Genomic DNA, 19,170 nt, shown 5'->3' with positions numbered 1-19,170 from the left:
TGCAATACCCAGAGGTACCAACTGGAGAAGGGGCAGTGTTGGATCTCATGTTAGGGAATGAGATGGGTCAGGTGACAGGTATAATTATGGAGAAGGATAGAACTGGACCCAGGGTTGAGAGTTTTGATTGGAGAAAGGCAAACTTTGAGGAGATGCAAAAGGATTTAGAAGAAGTGGATTGGAACAATTTGTTTTATGGGAAGGATGTGATAGAGAAATGGAGGCCATTTAAAGGTGAAATTTTGAGGGTACAGAATCTTTATGTTCCTGTTAGGTTGAAAGGAAAGGTTATAAGTTTGAGAGAGCCATGGTTTTCAAGGGATATTGGAAACTTGGTTCACAAAAAGAGAGAGATCTACAATAAATATAGGCAGTATGGAGTAGATGTGGTGCTTGAGGAATATACAGAATGTAAGAAGAATCTTAAGAAAGAAATTAGAAAAGCTTAAAGAAGATATGAGATTGCTTTGGCAACTAAGGTGAAAATAAATCCAACTAGTGACAGATGAAATTGGTCCCTTAGAGAATCAGAGTGTACAGCTATGTGTGGAGCCAAAAGAGATGAGGAAGATTTTGAACAATTTCTTTTCTTCGGTATTCACTAGGGAGAAGGATATTGAATTGTGTAAGGTAAGGGAAACAAGTAGGGTAGTTCTGGAAACTATGATGATTAAAGAAGAGGAAGTACTGGAACTTTTAAGGAATATAAAAGTGGATAAGTGTCCTGGTCCTGACAGGATTTCCCTAGGACCTTGAGGCAAGTTAGTGTAGAAATAGCTGGGACTCTGACAGAAATATTTCAAATGTAATTGGAAAAGGGGATGGTGCCGGAGGATTGGTGTATTGCTTGGTTCCATTGTTTAAAAAGGGTTCTAAGAGTAAACCTAGCAATTATAGGCCTGTAAGTTTGACGTCAGTGTTGGATAATTAATGGAAAGTATTCTTAGAGATGGTATATATAATTAACTGGATAGACAGGGCCTGATTAGGTACAGTCAACATGGATTTGTGCGTGGAAGGTCATGTTTGACAAATCTTATTGAATCTTTTGAAGAGGTTACTAGGAAAGTTGATGAGGGTAAAGCAGTGGATGTTGTCTATATGGACTTCAGTAAGGCCTTTGACAAGGTTCCACACAGAAGATTAGTTAGGAAAGTTCAATCGTTAGGTATTAATATTGAAGTAGGAAAATGTATTCAACAGTGGCTGGATGGGAGATGCCAGAGAGTAGTGGTGGATAACTGTTCGTCAGGTTGGAGGCCGGTGACTAGTGGTGTGCCTCAGGGATCTGTACTGGGTCAAATGTTGTTTGTCATATACATTAATGATCTGGATGATGGGGTGGTAAATTGGATTAGTAAGTATGCAGATGATACTAAGTTAGGTGGCATTGTGGATAATGATGTAGGTTTTCAAAGCTTACAGAGAGATTCAGGCCAATTTAAAGAGTGGGCTGAAAGATGGCAGATGGAGTTTAATGCTGATAAGTGTGAAGTGCTACATTTTGGTAGGACTAATCAAAATAGGACATACATGGTAAATGGTAGGGCAATGAGGAATGTAGTAGAACAGGGATCTAGGAATAACAATGCGTAGTTCCCTGAAGGAATCTCATGTGGATAGGGTAATGAAGAAAGCTTTTTGTATGCTGGCCTTTATAAATTATAGTATTGAGTATAGGAGTTGTGATGTAATGTTAAAATTGTACAAGGCATTGGTGCCGCCGAGTTGGAGTATCGTGTATAGTTCTGGTCACAGAATTATAGGAAAGATGTCAACAAAATAGAGTACAGAGAAGATTTACTAGAATGTTACCTGTGTTTCAGCACCTAAGTTACAGGGAAAGGTTCAACAAGTTAGGTCTTTATTCTTTGGAGCGTAGAAGGTTGAGGGGGGACTTGATAGAAGTATTTAAAATTATGAGGGGGATAGATCGAGTTGACATGTATAGGCTTTTTCCATTGAGAGTAGGGGAGATTCAAATACGAGGAAATGATTTGAGAGTTAGGGGGCAAAAGTTTAGGGGTGAGATGAGAGGGAACCTCTTTACTCAGAGAGTGGTAGCTTTGTGGAACGAGCTTCCAGTAGAAGTGGTAGAGGCAGGTTCGATATTGTCATTTAAAAAAATGGATTGGTATATGGACAGGAAAGGAATGGAGGGTTATGGGCTGAGTGCAGGTCAGTGGGACGTGAGAGTAAGCATTCGGCACAAAGGGCCGAGATGGCCTATTTCTGTGCTGTAATTGTTATATGGTTAAATATGGATGTGTGAGGTGATGTACATCCTGTGCTATGGAGCGTGTGCAGAGGAGATTTACCAGGATGTTGTCTGGTTTGGAGAACAAGTCTTCTGAGGCAAGGTTGAGCAGAGCTGGGGCTTGAGAATGAGAAGGGACTTGATAATTGTCTACAGGATTATGAGAGGCATAGATAGGGTGGATAGTCAGTACCTGTTTCCCAGGGCATGAATAGCAAATACCAGAGGGCATATGTATAAAGTTAAGGGAGAGAAGTTTAGGGGAGACATCAGGGTTAAGTTTTTTACACTAAGGGTTGTGGGTGCCTGGAATGACTTGCCAGGGATGGTGGTGGAGGCTAAATCATTAGGGGTATTTAAGAGCCTCTTGGACAGGCACATGGATGAAAGAAAAATAGTGGGTTATAGGGTAGTGTGGATTTAGTACTTCCTTTTTATGGAATATATGGGTTGGCACAACATCGAGGGCCAAAGGGCCTGTACTGTGTTGTCGTCTTCTGGCATTTAGTGTCTTAGTTCTGTGTTCTATGTTTGGAGTACAATAATTGAGTTATAGTTTTTCTTTAACATAAATTGCCCTCATTTGTGAAAACCTACAGGAAGACTTCTGCACAAAGGAATTCAAACATTCGTAACACAATCTGGTCTGGGTGAAACCAAAGACACTTCCGTTACTTCTCACATCTTCTTGCAATTAAATTGTTTCAAACTGATGCTGCTCCACTGCACAAAACCACGACAGCAGGTGGGTGTGGGGAGTGGGTAGAATAAAGATACAACTTAAAGTGTGAAAGGCAGGAGATGAAACACGTATATAGGGAGGAAGTGAAGGAGCAGAGTGAGGGGAGGGGACGAGGAAAAGGGGAGAGAGAGCCAGTGAGAGAAAGATTGAAATGGAGAGAGAGAGTGTGAGAGAGTGAAAGGGAGAGAGGAAGAGAGTGAATGGGACAGAGGGAAAGAGGGTGAAAGATGGGGGGAAAGGGAGAAAGAGACAGTGAGAGATAGAGAGACGGAGAACATAAGATACAGGAGCAAGAGTAGGTCATCTGTCCCATCAAGCCTGCTGTTCTATTCAATAAGATTATGGCTGATGAAAGAGAGGAGAGCGTGCTTGAGAGAGGGGCAGGAGAGAGAATGTAATTGGATAAGGGATGATAAATGACTAGATGGAGCGGGAAAGTGAGTATAATTGTGGAGTGCCAAGGAAGAGTTGGAGAGAGAGTAAGGGAATAAGAGGTATGGGAAATGTTATCAACAGAATAAAAAAGGCAAGAAGAAAGAGAAAAGAACATCAGTATGTCCCAGACAGTACATACTTTGAGCTTGCCCACGCCCTGTAACAAAGTGCACAGCAACACTCCCGCACGCTGCCCACAGCTGTGGATTTCCTTTGAGCAGCCCAGGTCTGCCTGATAACATTGACCCACTGCTATTTCAAATTGAGATTGTTGGAAGCAACAACATGAGGTTGCTGCTCATTACAGCAGTGTTGCTTATTTTTCTAACAGGTAAGCAGCTTTGAAATTTTTTTAGCTTGCAGGAGGGAGAGTTATTTTTAATGTAAAGTGGACTTTCCTTAAGATCTGTACACATCCAAGAAGAATTTTGAATCTGAGTCAATGCACAATGAGAGGGTATTTGTTGGGACAGAGAAAGGCTGTTTCTCAGAATGGAGGCTGCTTACTGGAGATGTGCCACAAGGGTGGATGTTAAGATTCTTGTTACTTGCTGTTCGTATAAATGAGTTGGATGCAAATGTTGCATTGTAAAAGAGGGACAAAAGCATGAAGGGTGATGAATACAGGACTAAAGGTGTTATATTTGAATGCACACGGTACACATAGTAAAGTAGATAAACTTGTAGCACAGACAAAAATGGGTATATATGACATTGTGCACATTACTGAATCTTGGCTGAAAGAAGATTATAGCTGGGAATTTAATATCCCAGGATACACATTGTTTTAAAAGGACAGGCAGGTAGCCAGAAGGGTTGGTGGAGCTCTGTGGGTAAAAAATGAAATCAAATTATTAGAAAAAGGTGACATTGGGTTGGACGGTGATGAATCATTGTTGATCGAGCTAAGGAACTGCATAGGTAAAAAGACCCTGATGGGAGTTATATACAGATCCCAAAACAGTAGAAAGGATGTGGTCCACAAATTACAATGGGAGATAGAGAAAGCATGCCAAAAGGGCAATGTTACAATAGTCATGGGGATTTTAATATGTACCTAGATCAGGAAAATCAGCTTGGTGCTGGATTCCAGGAGGGGGATTTTTAGAGAAGCTCGTGGTTGAGCCCTCTAGGGGGATCAGCTATTCAGTCCTCCAAACAGTAGTAAGGACGTGGTCTACAAATTACAATGGGAGATATAAAATGCATGTCAAAAAGGCTAATGTTACAATAGTTTCATGGGGGACTTCAGTGCACCGATAGATTAGAAAATCAGCTTGGTGCCAGAATCCAAGAGGAGGAATTTGTAGGATGCCCATGAGATGGATTTTTTAAAGCAGCTTGTGGTTAAACTCACTAGAGGATTAGCTATTCTGGATTGGGTGTTATTCAGGGACAGAGGATGAGACATGACCTGATTGAGGTGTATAAGACGATGAGAGGCATTGATCATGTGGATAGCCAGAGGCTTTTTCCCAGGGCTGAAATGGCTAACATGAGGGGGCATAGTTTTAAGGTACTTGGAAATAAGTACCAAGGATGTCAGAGGTAAGTTTTTCCACACAGAGTGTAGTGGGTTTGTGGAATGCACTGCCGGCAGCAGTGGTGAAAGCAGATAAAATAGGGTATTTTAAGAGTCTCTTAGATCAGTACATGGAGTTTAGACAAATAGATACTTTACTTTATTGTCACCAATTGATAATACAGCATACAATCATCACAGCGATATTTGATTCTGCGCTTTGCGCTCCCTGAAGTACAAATTGAAGTAAATATAATGAAAATTTAAATTATAAATCATAATTAGAAAATAGAAAAGGGAAAGTAAGGTAGTGCAAGTCAGTTCCGGAGATTTGGAAGGTACGGCCCAGATCCAGGTCAGGATCCATTCAGCAGTCTTATCACAGTTGGAAAGAAGCTGTTCCCAGATCTGGCCGTACAAATCTTCAAGATAGCTGTGAACTAGGGGAATTCTAGGCAATCTCTAGAGTAGGTTACATGGTCGGCACAACATTGTGGTTAGGAGAGCCTGTATTCAGCAATGATTGAATGACGGAGCAGACTCAATGGGCCAGATGGCCTAATTCTGCTCCTATGCCTTATTGTTTTATGGTCTTACTCCTAATATGATAACTCTTTCAATCCTGGAATTGTTCCTATGAACCTCCCCTGGCCCTCACCAATGCCAGCACATATTTTCTTAGATGAGGAGACCAAAACTGTTCACAATACTCAAGGTGAGGCCTCACCAGTGCCTTAAAGCTTCAACATCCCATCCCTGATCTTGTATTCTAGACCTCTTGAAATGAATGCTAACATTGCATTTGCCCTGATGCAAGATTCCCTAAAATTAATTTGGTTTTTGGTGTTGAGGAAGGCAAATATAATAGAAACATAGAAAACCTACAGCAAATACAGGCCCTTTGGCCCCAAAAAGCTGTGTCGAACATGTCCTTACCTTAGAAATTACCTAGGGTTACCCATAGCCCTCTATTTTTCTAAGCTCCATGTACCTGTCCAGGAGTCTCTTAAAAGACCCTATCGTATCTGCCTCCACCACCGTTGCTGGCAGCCCATTCCACACACTCACTGGCCTCTGCGTAAAATACTTATCCTTGACATCTCCTCTGTACCTACTTCCAAGCAACTTAAAACTGTGCCCTCTCGTGCTAGCCATTTCAGCCCTGGGAAAAAAGCCTCTGGCTATCCACACAATCAATGCCTCTCATCATCTTACATACCTCTATAAGGTCACCACTCATCCTCTGCTGCTTCAAGAAGAAAAGACCAAGTTCACTCAACCTATTTTCATAAGGCATGCTCCCTAATCCAGGCAACATCCTTGTAAATCTACAGATTCTGGCATTGTGCCAGATGACTGGAAAATTGCCATGATACTCTGCTATTTAAGAAGGGTGGGAGGCAACAGAAAGGAAACTATAGACATGTTAGCCTGACATCAGTGATCGGGAAGTTGTTGGAATTGATTGTTAAGGATGAGATTACAGAGTACCTGGAAGCACATGACAAGATAGGCCAAAGCCAGCATAGTTTCCTGAAAGGAAAATCCTGCCTGACTAACTTACTGTGATTTTTTGAGGAAATTACAAGCAAAAGGGATGCAGTAGACGTGGTATACTTGGATTTTCAGAGGGCCTGGCAAGGGTGAGGACAAGGTGTCGCACATGAGGCAGCTTAGCAAGATAAGAGCCCATGGAATTACAGGGAAGTTACTAGCATGGGTGGAGCATTGGCTGGTTGGCAGAAAACAGAGTTTTATAAAAGGATTCTATTCTGGCTAGCTACCAATTACCAGTAGAGTTCCACAGAGGTTGGTGTTGGGACTGCTGCTTTTTACGATATATGTCAATGATTTGGACTATGGTATTAATGGATTTGTGGCTAAATTTTTTGATGCTACAAAGATAGGTGGAAGAGTGGGTTTAAGGGTTTAAGCAGAGTTTAAAGGTCGGCACAACATTGTGGGCCGAAGGGCCTGTACTGTGCTGTACTATTCCATGTTCTATGTTCGATTCTCGTTCCTTTGTCCACCCTCCAAGAACCTCAAAACCTCATCCTTGATAATAGACTCCAACACTTCTGTAACCACTGAGGTTGGATTAACTGGCCACAATTTCACTTATTTTGTCTTCTTGATTTTATACTTATCTCTATAGATTCATCTGTCAGTCTCGTACATTTCAAGGAATAAAGTTCCAGCTTGCCCAACCTCTCCAAACAACAGGCTCTCAAGTCCTGGTAACATTCTGGTCAACAGCTAGAAAGGCCACTGTCTGCTCCTATTTTTCATGGTCTTACACATCAAAGTAGGAGCCATATAACCATATAACAATTACAGCACGGAAACAGGCCATCTTGGCCCTTCTAGTCCGTGCCGATGCTTACACTCACCTAGTCCCAGTGGCCCTCACTCAGCCCGTAACCCTCCATTCCTTTCCTGTCCATATACCTATCCAATTTTACTTTAAATCACAATACCGAACCTGCCTCTACCACTTCTACTTCTATCCATTGAAAATTTGAAGCAAATAAACAAAAGTGAAACATATGTCTGTCTGCATAAAAACAGGAAGATAGAAATCAGTCATTAATGCACGGGACCAAAAGTTGACGGACGAAGCCTGAGCAACACTGGCAGAGGGACTTTTCTACACATTTCACAAAGAGCAGCCTGGTTCCCGTAGCTAAAAACTTTTCATTTGCAGGAAGCAAATAGATTTTGAGAAGTTGTTCAATATGAGGATGTATTTAACCACATTAATAGTCAGTAGAGGGGAATTTGTTGGATCTCTGTTCAAATAGAAGTGAAGTGCATTCAGATCATATTGAAATGGATTGGAGGTGCAGAAGGATTGGATCAGTGATGTTATAGATGAAAGTGGGAAAAGACAAGAAGGAGGGAGAAAGAATAATGTCAAGGCTGGATTTTGGTTGGAGGAAAACATCAAGTTCTAGTTTATTGTCATCTCGCTGTACATAGATACAACCAAATGAAACAATGTTCCTCTGGACCACAGTGCAACCACAAAACAAGATTCACACAGCACATAAAGGAAAATATTACTACAAATAAGTTATTAAAATAGAATTCAAAATGCATGTACTGCATTAAACAGTAAAAACAATTCACTGTCCTCGTGACGAGGCCTCGGTGGTTGCAGGTTTTCATTAGTCTCACAGCCTGAGGGAAACAGCTGTTAACCAGTCTGGCAGTCCTAGTCCTGATGATCCTGTATATTCTCCCTGACAACAGTGGGTCAAAAAATTGTGGGTAGGATGGTTGGATTCTCAACAATACTTCGGTCTTTGTCTAAACACTTCAGGTAAATGTCGCAATTGTGAGGAGGGAAACCCAGATGATCCTCTGGTGGGATTGTGCAGTGTAATGCCTTGCAGCTTCTGTACCACACAATGATACAGCCAGAAAGGGGACTCCCAATGATGTTCCTGTAGAAAGTTGTTAGAATGGGAGTAGGGAGCCTTGCATACATCATTCTTCTCAAGAGTATAGCTGCCTCTGTGCCTTCTTGACTAGTGAGGATGTATTGTGGGTCTAGGTTAGATCATCCATTGTGTGCGCACCAAGGAACACTCTCCCCATGTGAGACCATTGGTGTGCAATGGAGAGTGTTTGACCTGTGACTACTTGTGCCTTCATTTCTTTTGCCTTGTCAATGTTGAGACCCAGGTTGTTGTTCTCGCACCATTTAACAAGCCTCTTTATTTTCTTTTTGTATGCCGATAAGATCATTAGGGGACTTGATGATGCTGTTTGACCTAGATCTGGCAGTGCAGTCATGAGTCAGTAGTGTGAATAGCAGTGGCAGAACACACATTCCTGGTGTCACTGGTGTTCATTGTGATGGAGCTTGAGATGTTGCTGCCAACTCAAACTGATTCAGGTCTTTCCATCAAGAAGTCCAAGATCCAGTTACAGAGAGGGGAGCCAAGTCCTAATGAGGACGCAGAAGATTATTCAAGAAGGGTTAAACTTTAATTTGCAAATCAAAGCTGAGACAGTCATTGAGCTAGTTGCTGATTGCCCACTGATCCTTGGACATAGCATGTTTTATAGCAATCTCCTGGTTTAGTTGTATTAGCATATCCAATCGGTCTATAGTTGCGTACCACACGTACAGCCGCCACTATTGTTTCTACCCATTGACTTAATCATGTTCTAATCTACATCTCTTAGCTACCTCTCATTAACCCATCATTGTCTTCTACATTCTTAATATTTCATTCTCCTACTAAATTGGGTACATGCATAGCAAATAGCAAACTCAGACTACATAATTTACATCTCTTAGCTTCCTCTTAACACACCATTGTCTTCTACATTCCCAAGATTTCATTCTCTAGCAAATAGCAAGTTGCAACTTTTATACTCCAATACAGGTTGAGTTGGTGGTGAGGAAGGCAAATGCAAAGATGGCATTCATTTTAAGGGGTCTAGAATACAAGAGCAGGGATGTGATGCTGAGGCTTTATAAGGCACTGGTGAGGCCTCACCTTGAGTATTGTGAACAGTTTTGGGCTCCTCATCTAAGAGAATATGTGCTGGCATTGGAGAGCGTTCAGGGGAAGTTCACGAGGATGACTCCAGGAATAAAAGACTTATCATATGAGGAACACTTGATGACTCTGGGCCTATACTCACTGGAATTCAGAAGGATGGTGGGGGGTGGGGTGGGAATCTCAATGAAGCCTTTCGAATCTTGGAAGGCCAAAACAGAGTAGATATAGAAAGGATATTTCCCATGTTGGGGGATTCTAGGACTAGAGGGAGTCAATAGACAATAGGTGCATAAGTAGACCATTCGGCCCTTTGAGCCTGCACTGCCATTCTGAGATCATGGCTGATCATCTACTATCAATACCCGGTTCCTGCCTTGTCCCCATATCCCTTGATTCCCCTATCCATAGGATACCTATCTATCTCCTTCTTGAAAGCATCCAGAGAATTGGCCTCTGCCTTCTGATGCAGTGCATTCCACATCCCCACAACTCTCTGGGAGAAGAAGTTTTTCCTTAACTCTGTCCTAAATGACTTACCCCTTATTCTTAAACCATGCCCTCTGGTACTGGACTCTCCCAGCATCTGGAACATATTTCCTGCCTCTATCTTGTCCAATCCCTTAATAATCTTATATGTTGCAATCAGATCCCCTCTCAATCTCCTTAATTTCAGTGTGTACAAGCCCAGTCTCTCTAACCTCTCTGCGTAAGACAGTCTGGACATCCCAGGAATTAACCTTGTGAATCTACGCTGCATTTCCTCTACAGCCAGGATGTCCTTCCTTAACCTTGGAGACCAAAACTGTACACAATACTCCAGGTGTGGTCTCACCAGAGCCCTGTACAAATGCAAAAGAATTTCCTTGCTCTTGTACTCAATTCCCTTTGTAATAAAGGCCAACATTCCATTAGCCTTCTTCACTGCCTGCTGCACTTGCTCATTCACCTTCAGTGACTGATGAACAAGGACTCCTAGATCTCCTTGTATTTCTCCCTTACCTAACTCTACATCGTTCAGATAATAATCCGCCTTCCTGTTCTTGCTCCCAAAATGGATAACCTCACACTTATTCACATTAAACGTCATCTGCCAAGTATCTGCCCACTCACCCAGCCTATCCAAGTCACCCTGAATTCTCTTAACATCCTCATCATGTGTCACACTGCCACCCAGCTTAGTATCATCAGCAAACTTGCTGATGTTATTTTCAATGCCTTCATCTAAATCGTTGATGTAAATTGTAAACAGCTGTGGTCCCAAAACCGAGCCCTGTGGCACCCCACTAGTCACCACCTGCCATTCCGAGAAACACCCATTCACCGTTACCCTTTGCTTTCTATCTGCCAACCAGTTTTCTATCCATGTCAATATCTTCCTCCCAATGCCATGAGCTCTGATTTTACCCACCAATCTCCTATGTGGGACCTTATCAAATGTCTTCTGAAAATTGAGGTACACTACATCCACTGGATCTCCCTTGTCCAACTTCCTGGTTACATCCTTGAAAAACTCCAATAGATTAGTCAAGCATGATTTGCCCTTGGTAAATCCATGCTGGCTCGGCCCAATCCTATCACTGCTATCTAGATATGCCACTATTTCATCTTTAATAATGGACTCTAGCATCTTCCCCACTACTGATGTTAGGCTGACAGGATGATAGTTCTCTGTTTTCTCCCTCACTCCTTTCTTAAAAAGTGGGATAACATTAGCCATTCTCCAATCCTCAGGAACTGATCCTGAACCTAAGGAACATTGGAAAATGATTACCAATGCATCTGCAATTTCCAGAGCCACCTCCTTTAGTACCCTAGGATGCAGACCATCTGGACCTGGGGATTTGTTAGCCTTCAGTCCCATCAGTCTACTCATCACCGTTTCCTTTGTAATGTCAATCTGTTTCATTTCCTCTGTTACCCTATGTCCTTGGCCCATCCATATATCTGGGAGATTGCTTGTGTCTTTCCTAGAGAAGACAGATCTAAAGTACTTATTAAATTCTTCTGCCATTTCTCTGTTTCCCTTAACAATTTCACCCAATTCATTCTTCAAGGGCCCAACATTGTTCTTCACTATCTTCTTTCTCTTCACTTACCTAAAAAAGCTTTTGCTATCCTCCTTTACATTCCTGGCTAGCTTGCGTTCGTACCTCAGTTTTTCTCCCTGTATTGCCTTTTTAGTTGTTCATTTAATACAGATATTCTTTAGCTAGAGGGAGGTAAAAATGCGGTATTTGTTACCACAAGCAGTTGCGTAGGAAGGTCGTTGGGTGCAACTAAGGCAGAGGTAGATAGGTTCTTGATTGGCCATGGGATCAAAAGTTAGGGGGAGAAGCCTGGGGAATGGGACTGAGGAGGGACAGAAAAAGGGGTTTGCCATGTTTGAATGCCAGAGCAGACTCAATGGGCCAAATGGCCTAAATCTGCCTCTATGTCTTATGGGCTTATACAGATCATTGATGGAGGTTGAAATTGAGGAGGACTTGAAGAAGGACCTCAGGCTGAGAGACTGTTGTGATGTAATATTCAGTGCCTTTGTTGGCGTTAAATAAAAATGGAGGTTAAAGAATTTTTTTTCGCAATTAGTCTGTTATAGGAGTCAACAGGACAAGTGATTTGTAGGAGGCTTCACTTAGTTCATTTCCTGTTTTGATATTACTTTGTTTCTCTCTGTGTTTTGGGCAGCCTGAGGTTTTGGCCCTTTGAGGTTTGTTAACTTTACACAATGTGAATGTGAAACCAGATCTTACTGCTCTGCGAGGTGTTAATTGTCAGGGGTGTGTTCGTTGGCAGAGGTTCCATAGAGTCATGGAACAGTTGTATCAGAGGGATAGGAAGGTAGGCTGAGGGGGTGGTCTGGTTCTGCTGGTAAAGAATGGCAGTAAATCGGTAGAAAGATATTGAATCCTTGTGGGTTGAGTTAAGAAACTGCAAGGGTAAAATGATGGTGTTTATATGCAGGCCTCCCAACAGTGAATGATATGTTAAACCAGCAAATAGAAAAGCCCTATCAAAAGGGCAATGTTATGATAGTCATGGGAGACTTCAACATGTAGGTTGATTGGGCAAATCAGGATGGAAATGGATCTCAAGAGAGTGAGTTTGTTGAATGCCTATAAGATGGCTTTTTAGAGCAGTTTGTTATTAAACCTACTAAGAGATCAGCTATACTGGACTGGGTTTTATGTAATGAACTAGAGGTGAATAGGGAGCTAATGGTAAAGAAACCCTTAGGATCAGTGATCACAATATGATTGAGTTCAACTTGAAATTTGACAGGTAGAATGTAAAGTCTGACATAGCAATATTTCAGTGCAGTAAAGGAAATTACAGTGGTATGAGGGAGGATTACATAAGCACATGGATGTCAGTGAGTTAGACCAGGACAAGAATTTAAAAGGAGACAGATTTATAGAGCAGGTGTCAGAGGAGCAGGTGACAGAGTATGAGGGCTTTGGCTCAACGGGGCTTCAGTGATAATGGGTCAAGGAGAGGCAGGTTATTTGTGAAGAATAGAAACAGGAAGTGTGTCTGTGAGGCCAGTGTTGTGCACTGAGTGTCAGAAGTGGGAAGTCCAGGAGACTCCTAGCCTCTCAGACGGACACATCTGTGCCATGTGCGATGAGCTGCAGCTCCTTAGGGACCGGGTTAGGGGACTGGAGATGCAGCTCAATGACCTTCATCTGGTCAGGGAAAGTGAAGAATTGATAGAGAGGAGTTACAGGCAAGTAATCACTCTGGGGCCTTAAGAAACAGATAAGTGGGTAACAGTCAGGAGAGGGAAGGGCAAGAGTCAGCTACTAGAGAGTACCCCTGTGGCTGTCCCCCTTAACAATAAATACTCCTGTTTGAGTACTATAGGGAGGAACGACCTACATGGGGGAAGCAACAGTGGCCACGTCTCTGGCACAGAGTCTGGCTCTATGGTTCAGAAGGGTAAGGAAGGAAGAAGGTAGCAGTAATGGGGGCCCTATAGTTAGGGGGTCAGACAAGTGATTCTGTGGATGCAGGAAAGAAACACTCAAGGTAGTTTTCTAGGGTCCGGGATGTCCACGATATCCTGAAATGAGAAGGTGAACAGCCTGAGGTCATGGTACATACTGGTACCAACAACATAGGTAGGAAAAGTGAGGAGGTCCTGAAAAAGGACTACAGGCAGTTAGGAAAGAAGTTGAGAAGCAGGACCTCAAAGGAAGTAATCTCGGGATTACTGCCTGTGCCATGCAATAGTGAGTATAGGAATAGAGTGAGGTGGAAGATAAATGTGTGGCTGAGGGATTGGAGCAGGGGTCAGGGATTCAGATTTATGGATTATTGGGACCTCTTTTGGGGCAGGCATAACCTGTACAAAAAGGATGGGTTGCACTTGAGTCTGAAGGGGACCAATATTCTGGTGGGGAGGTTTGCTAACACTATTGGGGAGAGTTTAAACTAGAATTGCTGGGGGTGGGAATGGGACTGAAGAGACAGAGGAAGGCTCACAAATAGAGAAAGCTTAGAGATGCTGCAAGAAGGAGAATAGGCAGGTGATAGACAAGGGATGTGCTCAGAGCAATGGTTTGAGATGTGTCTATTTTAATGCCAGAAGCATCATGAACAAAGCAGATGAGCTTAGAGTGTGGTTCAGTACTTGGAGCTATGATGTTGTGCTGTTACAAAGATTTGGATGGCTCAGGGGCAGGAATGGTTACTTAGAGTGCCAGGCTTTAGATATTTCAAAGGACAGGGCAGGAGGCAAAAGAGATGGGGCATGGCACTGCAGATCAGAGGTAGTGTCAAAACTGCAGAACAGGAGGAAGTCATGGAGGGATTGTTTACTGAGTCTCTGTGGGTGGAAGACAGAAACAGGAAGGGGTCAATAATTCCACTGGGTGTTTTGTACAACCCAACCAATAGTAACAGGGACATCAAGGAGCAGATAGGGAAACAAATTCTGGAAAGGTGCAATAATAACAAGGTTGTGGTGGTGGGAGATTTTAATTTCCCAATGATCAATTGGCATCTCTCTAGAGCAAGGGGTTTAGATGGGGTGGAGTTTGTTAAGTGTGTTCAGGTAGGTTTCCTGACACAATATGTAGATAAACCTTCAAGAGGAGAGGCTGTACTTGATCTGGTATTGGGAAATGAACCTGGTCAGGTGTTAGTTCTCACAGTGGGAGAACATTTTGGAGATAGTGATCACAGTTCTATCTCCTTTACATCAGCATTGGAGAGGGATAGTAACAGACAAGTTAGGAAAGTGATTGGAGTAAGGGGAAATATGAAGCTATTAGGCAGGAACTTGGAAGCATAAATTGAGAACAGATGTTCTCAGGGTAATGTATGGCAGAAATATGGCAAATGGTCAGGGGATATTTACTTGGCATCTGCAAAGGTACATTCCAATGAGGCGCGGAAAGGATGGTAGGGTACAGGAACCATGGTGTACAAAAGTTTTTGAAAATCTGGTTCAGAAGGAAAGAAAGCATAAGGTACCCCATGCAAGGCTTATTGAGAAAGTAAGGAGGCATGGGATCCAAGGGGCCATTTCTTTGTGGATCCAGAACTGGCTTGCCCACAGAAGGCAAAGAGTGGTTGTAGACGGGTCGTATTCTGCATGGAGATTGGTCACCAGTGGTGTGCCTCAGGGATCTGTTCTTGGACCCTTCATGATTTTTATAAGTGACCTGGATGAGGAAGTGGAGGGATGGGTTAGTATGTTTGCTGATGACAAAAAACTTGGAGGTGTTGTAGATAGTATGGAGGGATGTCAGAGGTTACAGTGGGACATTGATAGGATGCAAAACTGTGCTGAGAAGTGGCAGATCAAGTTCAACCCAGATAAGTGTGAAGTGGTTCATTTTAGTAGGTCAAATATGATGACAGAATATAGAATTAGTGGCAGTGTGGAGGGTCTTGGCAGTGTGGAGGGTCAGAGGGATCTTGGGATCATAAGACGCTCAAAGCAGCTGTGCAGGTTGACTGTGTGGTAAAGAAGGCATGTGGTGTATTGGCCATCAATCGTGGTATTGAATTTAGGAGCCAAGAGGTAATGTTGCAGCTATATAGGACCCTGGTCAGAGCCCACTTGGAGTACTGTGCTCAGTTCTGGTCACCTCACTACAGAAAGGATGTGGAAGCCATAGGGAGGGTTCAGAGGAGATTTACAAGGATGTTGCCTGGATTGCGGAACATGCCTTATGAGAATCGAACATAGAACATAGAACATACAGCACAGTACAGGCCCTTCGGCCCACAATGTTGTGCCGACCCTTAAACTCTGCTTAAACCCTGAAACCCACTCCTCCACCTATCTTTGTAGCATCAAAAAATTTAGCCACAAATCCATTAATACCATAGTCCAAATCATTGACATATATCGTAAAAAGCAGCAGTCCCAACACTGACCTCTGTGGAACTCTACTGGTAATTGGTAGCTAGCCAGAATAGAATCCTCGTTTTCTGCCAACCAGCCAATGCTCCACCCATGCTAGTAACTTCCCTGTAATTCCATGGGCTCTTATCTTGCTAAGCTGCCTCATGTGCGACACCTTGTCCTCACCCTTGCCAGGCCCTCTGAAAATCCAAGTACACCACGTCTACTGCATCCCTTTTGTCTAACCTGCTTGTAATTTCCTCAAAAAATCGCAGTAAGTTAGTCAGGCAGGATTTTCCTTTCAGGAAACTATGCTGGCTTTGGCCTATCTTGTCATGTGCTTCCAGGTACTCTGTAATCTCATCCTTAATAATCAATTCCAACAACTTCCCGACCACTGATGTCAGGCTAACCCTAATGACTGATTTCTATCTTCCTATTTTTATGCAGACAGACATATGTTTCACTTTTGTTTATTTGCTTCAAATTTTCAATGGATAGAAGTAGAAGTGGTAGAGGCAGGTTCGGTATTGTGATTTAAAGTAAAATTGGATAGATATATGGACAGGAAAGGAATGGAGGGTTATGGGCTGAGTGAGGGCCACTGGGACTAGGTGAGTGTAAGCATCGGCACGGACTAGAAGGGCCAAGATGGCCTGTTTCCGTGCTGTAATTGTTATATGGTTATATGGATCCCACTTTGATGTGTAAGACCATGAAAAATAGAAGCAGACGGCCTTTCTGGCCATTGACCAGAATGTTACCAGGACTCTGGTAACACCTCACACTTATCAGCATTAAACTCCATCTGCCATCTTTCAGCCCACTCTTCTAACTGGCCTAAATCTCTCTGCAAGCTTTGAAAACCTACATCATTATCCACAACGCCACCTATCTTAGTATCATCTGCATACTTACTAATCCTATTTACCACCCCATCATCCAGATCATTAGTGTACATGACAAACAACATTGGACCCAGTGCAGATCCCTGAGGCTCACCACTAGTCACTGGCCTCCAACCTGACAAACAGTTTCCACCATTACTCTCTGGTATCTCCCATCCAGCCACTGTTGAATCCATTTTCCTACTTCAATATTAATACCTAATGATTGAACCTTCCTAACTATTTTCCATGTGGAACTTTGTCAAAGGCCTTGCTGAAGTCCATATAGACAACATCCACTGCTTTACCCTTGTCAACTTTCCTAGTAACCACTTCAAAAAATTCAGTAAGATTTGTCAAACATGACCTCCCACGCACAAATCCATGTTGACTGCTCCTAATCAGACCCTGTCTATCCAGATAATTATATATACCATCTCTAAGAATACTTTCCATTAATTTACCCACCACTGACATTAAACTTACAGGCCTATAATTGCTAGGTTTACTCTTAGAACCCTTTTCAAACAATGGATTACATGAGCAATACACGAATCCTCCGGCACCATCCCTGTTTCTAATGACATTAGAAATATTTCTGTCAGAGCCCCTGCTATTTCTACACTAACTTCCCTCAAGGTCCTAGGGAAATCCTATCAGGACCCGGAGACTTATCCACTTTTATAGTCATTAAAAGCTCCTCTTCTTTAATCATCATAGTTTCCATAACTACCCTACTTCTTTCCCTTATCTTAGACAATTCAATATCCTTCTCCTTAGTGAATGCCGATGAAAAGAAATTGTTCAAAATCTCCCCCATCTCTTTTGGCTGCACACATAGCAGTCCACTCTGATTCTCTAAGAGACCAATTTAATCCTGCACTATGTTTTTGCTATTAATATAACTGTAGATACCCTTCCGATTTATTTTCACCTTACTTGCCAAAGCAAGCTCGTATCTTCTTTTAGCTTTTCTAATTTCTTTCTTGAAACCAATGGGATTTTGATCACTGGACCCAAAGTGCTCCCCAACACATATCTCTGTCACCTGAACTATTTCATTCCCTAACAGAAGATCCCTTCTCTAGATGGTACCTCTATGTATTGCTGCAAAAAACTATGCTGTACACATTTTACAAACTCCAAACCATCCATCCCTTTTACAGTATGGGCTTCTCAGTCTATGTGTGGAAAATTAAAATGACCCACAATCACAACCCTGTGCTTACTACAAATATCTGCTATCTCCTTGCAAATTTGCTCCTCCAATTCTCCTTCCCCATTAGGTGGTCTATCATACACCCCTATAAGTGTTACTACACCTTTCCCATTCCTCAATTCCACCCAAGTAGTCTCCCTAGGTGAGCCCTCTAATCTATCCTGCCAGAGCACCGCTGTAATATTTTCTCTGACAAGCAACACAACACATCCCCTCTTGTCCCTCCGATTCTATCACACCTGAAGCAACGAAATCCAGGAATATTTAGTTGCCAATCACACCCCTCCTGCAACCATGTTTCACTAATAGCTACAACATCATATTTTCAGATATTGATCCATGCTCTGAGCTCATCCACCATTTTTACAATGCTCCTAGCATTAAAATAAATGCAGTTAAGAAATTCTCCATTTCTTCCTCTCTGTTTATCTCTAACTTTACTGTCTTCTTTTTCTTCCTTCTCCTATACATCTGTTCCTACACTCTGGTTCCCCTCCCCCCTCGTATCTAGTTTAAATCCCCCATTTCCCGCCAGAACAGGTCCCACCTTCCCTGGAAAACTGCCCAATTATCTATAAATCTATAAATATTTCAGGGGTAAGTTTTTTACGCAGGGGGTTGTGAGTGCCTGGAATGACTTTCCAGGGATGGTGGTGGAGGCTAAGACATTAGGGGTATTTAAGAGCCACTTTAACAGGCACATGGATGAAAGAAAAATGGAAGGTTATGGGGTAGTGTGGGTTTAGTACATTGTTTAAAGAATTATATGGGTCAGCACAACATGGAGGGCTGAAGGGCTGCAGTGTTCTGTATGGTTCACTGATCTTTTTTGCCTTAATCTTCTGGACTGTCTATCATGTCAAAAGTTTAATTAAAGTTATTGTAGCCAACATCCACTACTCTACCCACATCAAATGATAGATGTACAAGATAACGATAAATTATATTAGAGGAAATGTGTGAGCATAGATCGGAAGTTGCTTATTGCATCAAAACATAAGCAGTGGAAGACCCCAAGGATCAGAATCAGGTTTATTATCACCGGCATGTGTCATGAAAGGACCTAACCTGGTGTCAACATATTGATGCAGCTACAAAGAAGGCAAGAAAGCATCTGTACTTTATTAGAAGTTTGAAGAGATTTGGTATATCAACAAATACACTCAAAAACTTCTGTAGATGTACTATGGAGAGCATTCCGTCAGGTTGCATCACTGTCTGGTATGGGGGGTGGGT

The 19,170-nt window shown here is 42.4% G+C and overlaps 1 protein-coding gene and 1 long non-coding RNA gene across 3 annotated transcripts in view; both read left to right on the top strand.

Moving 5' to 3' along the window:
* LOC132394743 (uncharacterized) overlaps nucleotides 1-19,170 on the top strand; it is an 887,546-nt gene that overhangs the window by 47,422 nt on the left and 820,954 nt on the right. The window lies entirely within an intron of this gene.
* LOC132394742 (HEPACAM family member 2-like) overlaps nucleotides 3,671-19,170 on the top strand; it is a 127,543-nt gene continuing 112,043 nt past the window's right edge. For both annotated transcript variants that reach the window (XM_059971156.1, XM_059971155.1), the window contains exon 1: nucleotides 3,671-3,765. In XM_059971156.1, the coding sequence (XP_059827139.1) occupies nucleotides 3,720-3,765 (46 nt within the window). In that variant the 5' untranslated portion in view covers nucleotides 3,671-3,719. The remainder of the gene's footprint in view (nucleotides 3,766-19,170) is intronic.

This window comes from Hypanus sabinus, chromosome 5 (genome assembly GCF_030144855.1).
Source record: "Hypanus sabinus isolate sHypSab1 chromosome 5, sHypSab1.hap1, whole genome shotgun sequence".
Lineage (NCBI taxonomy): Eukaryota > Metazoa > Chordata > Chondrichthyes > Myliobatiformes > Dasyatidae > Hypanus > Hypanus sabinus.
This window is presented reverse-complemented; position numbering and strand designations above follow the sequence as displayed.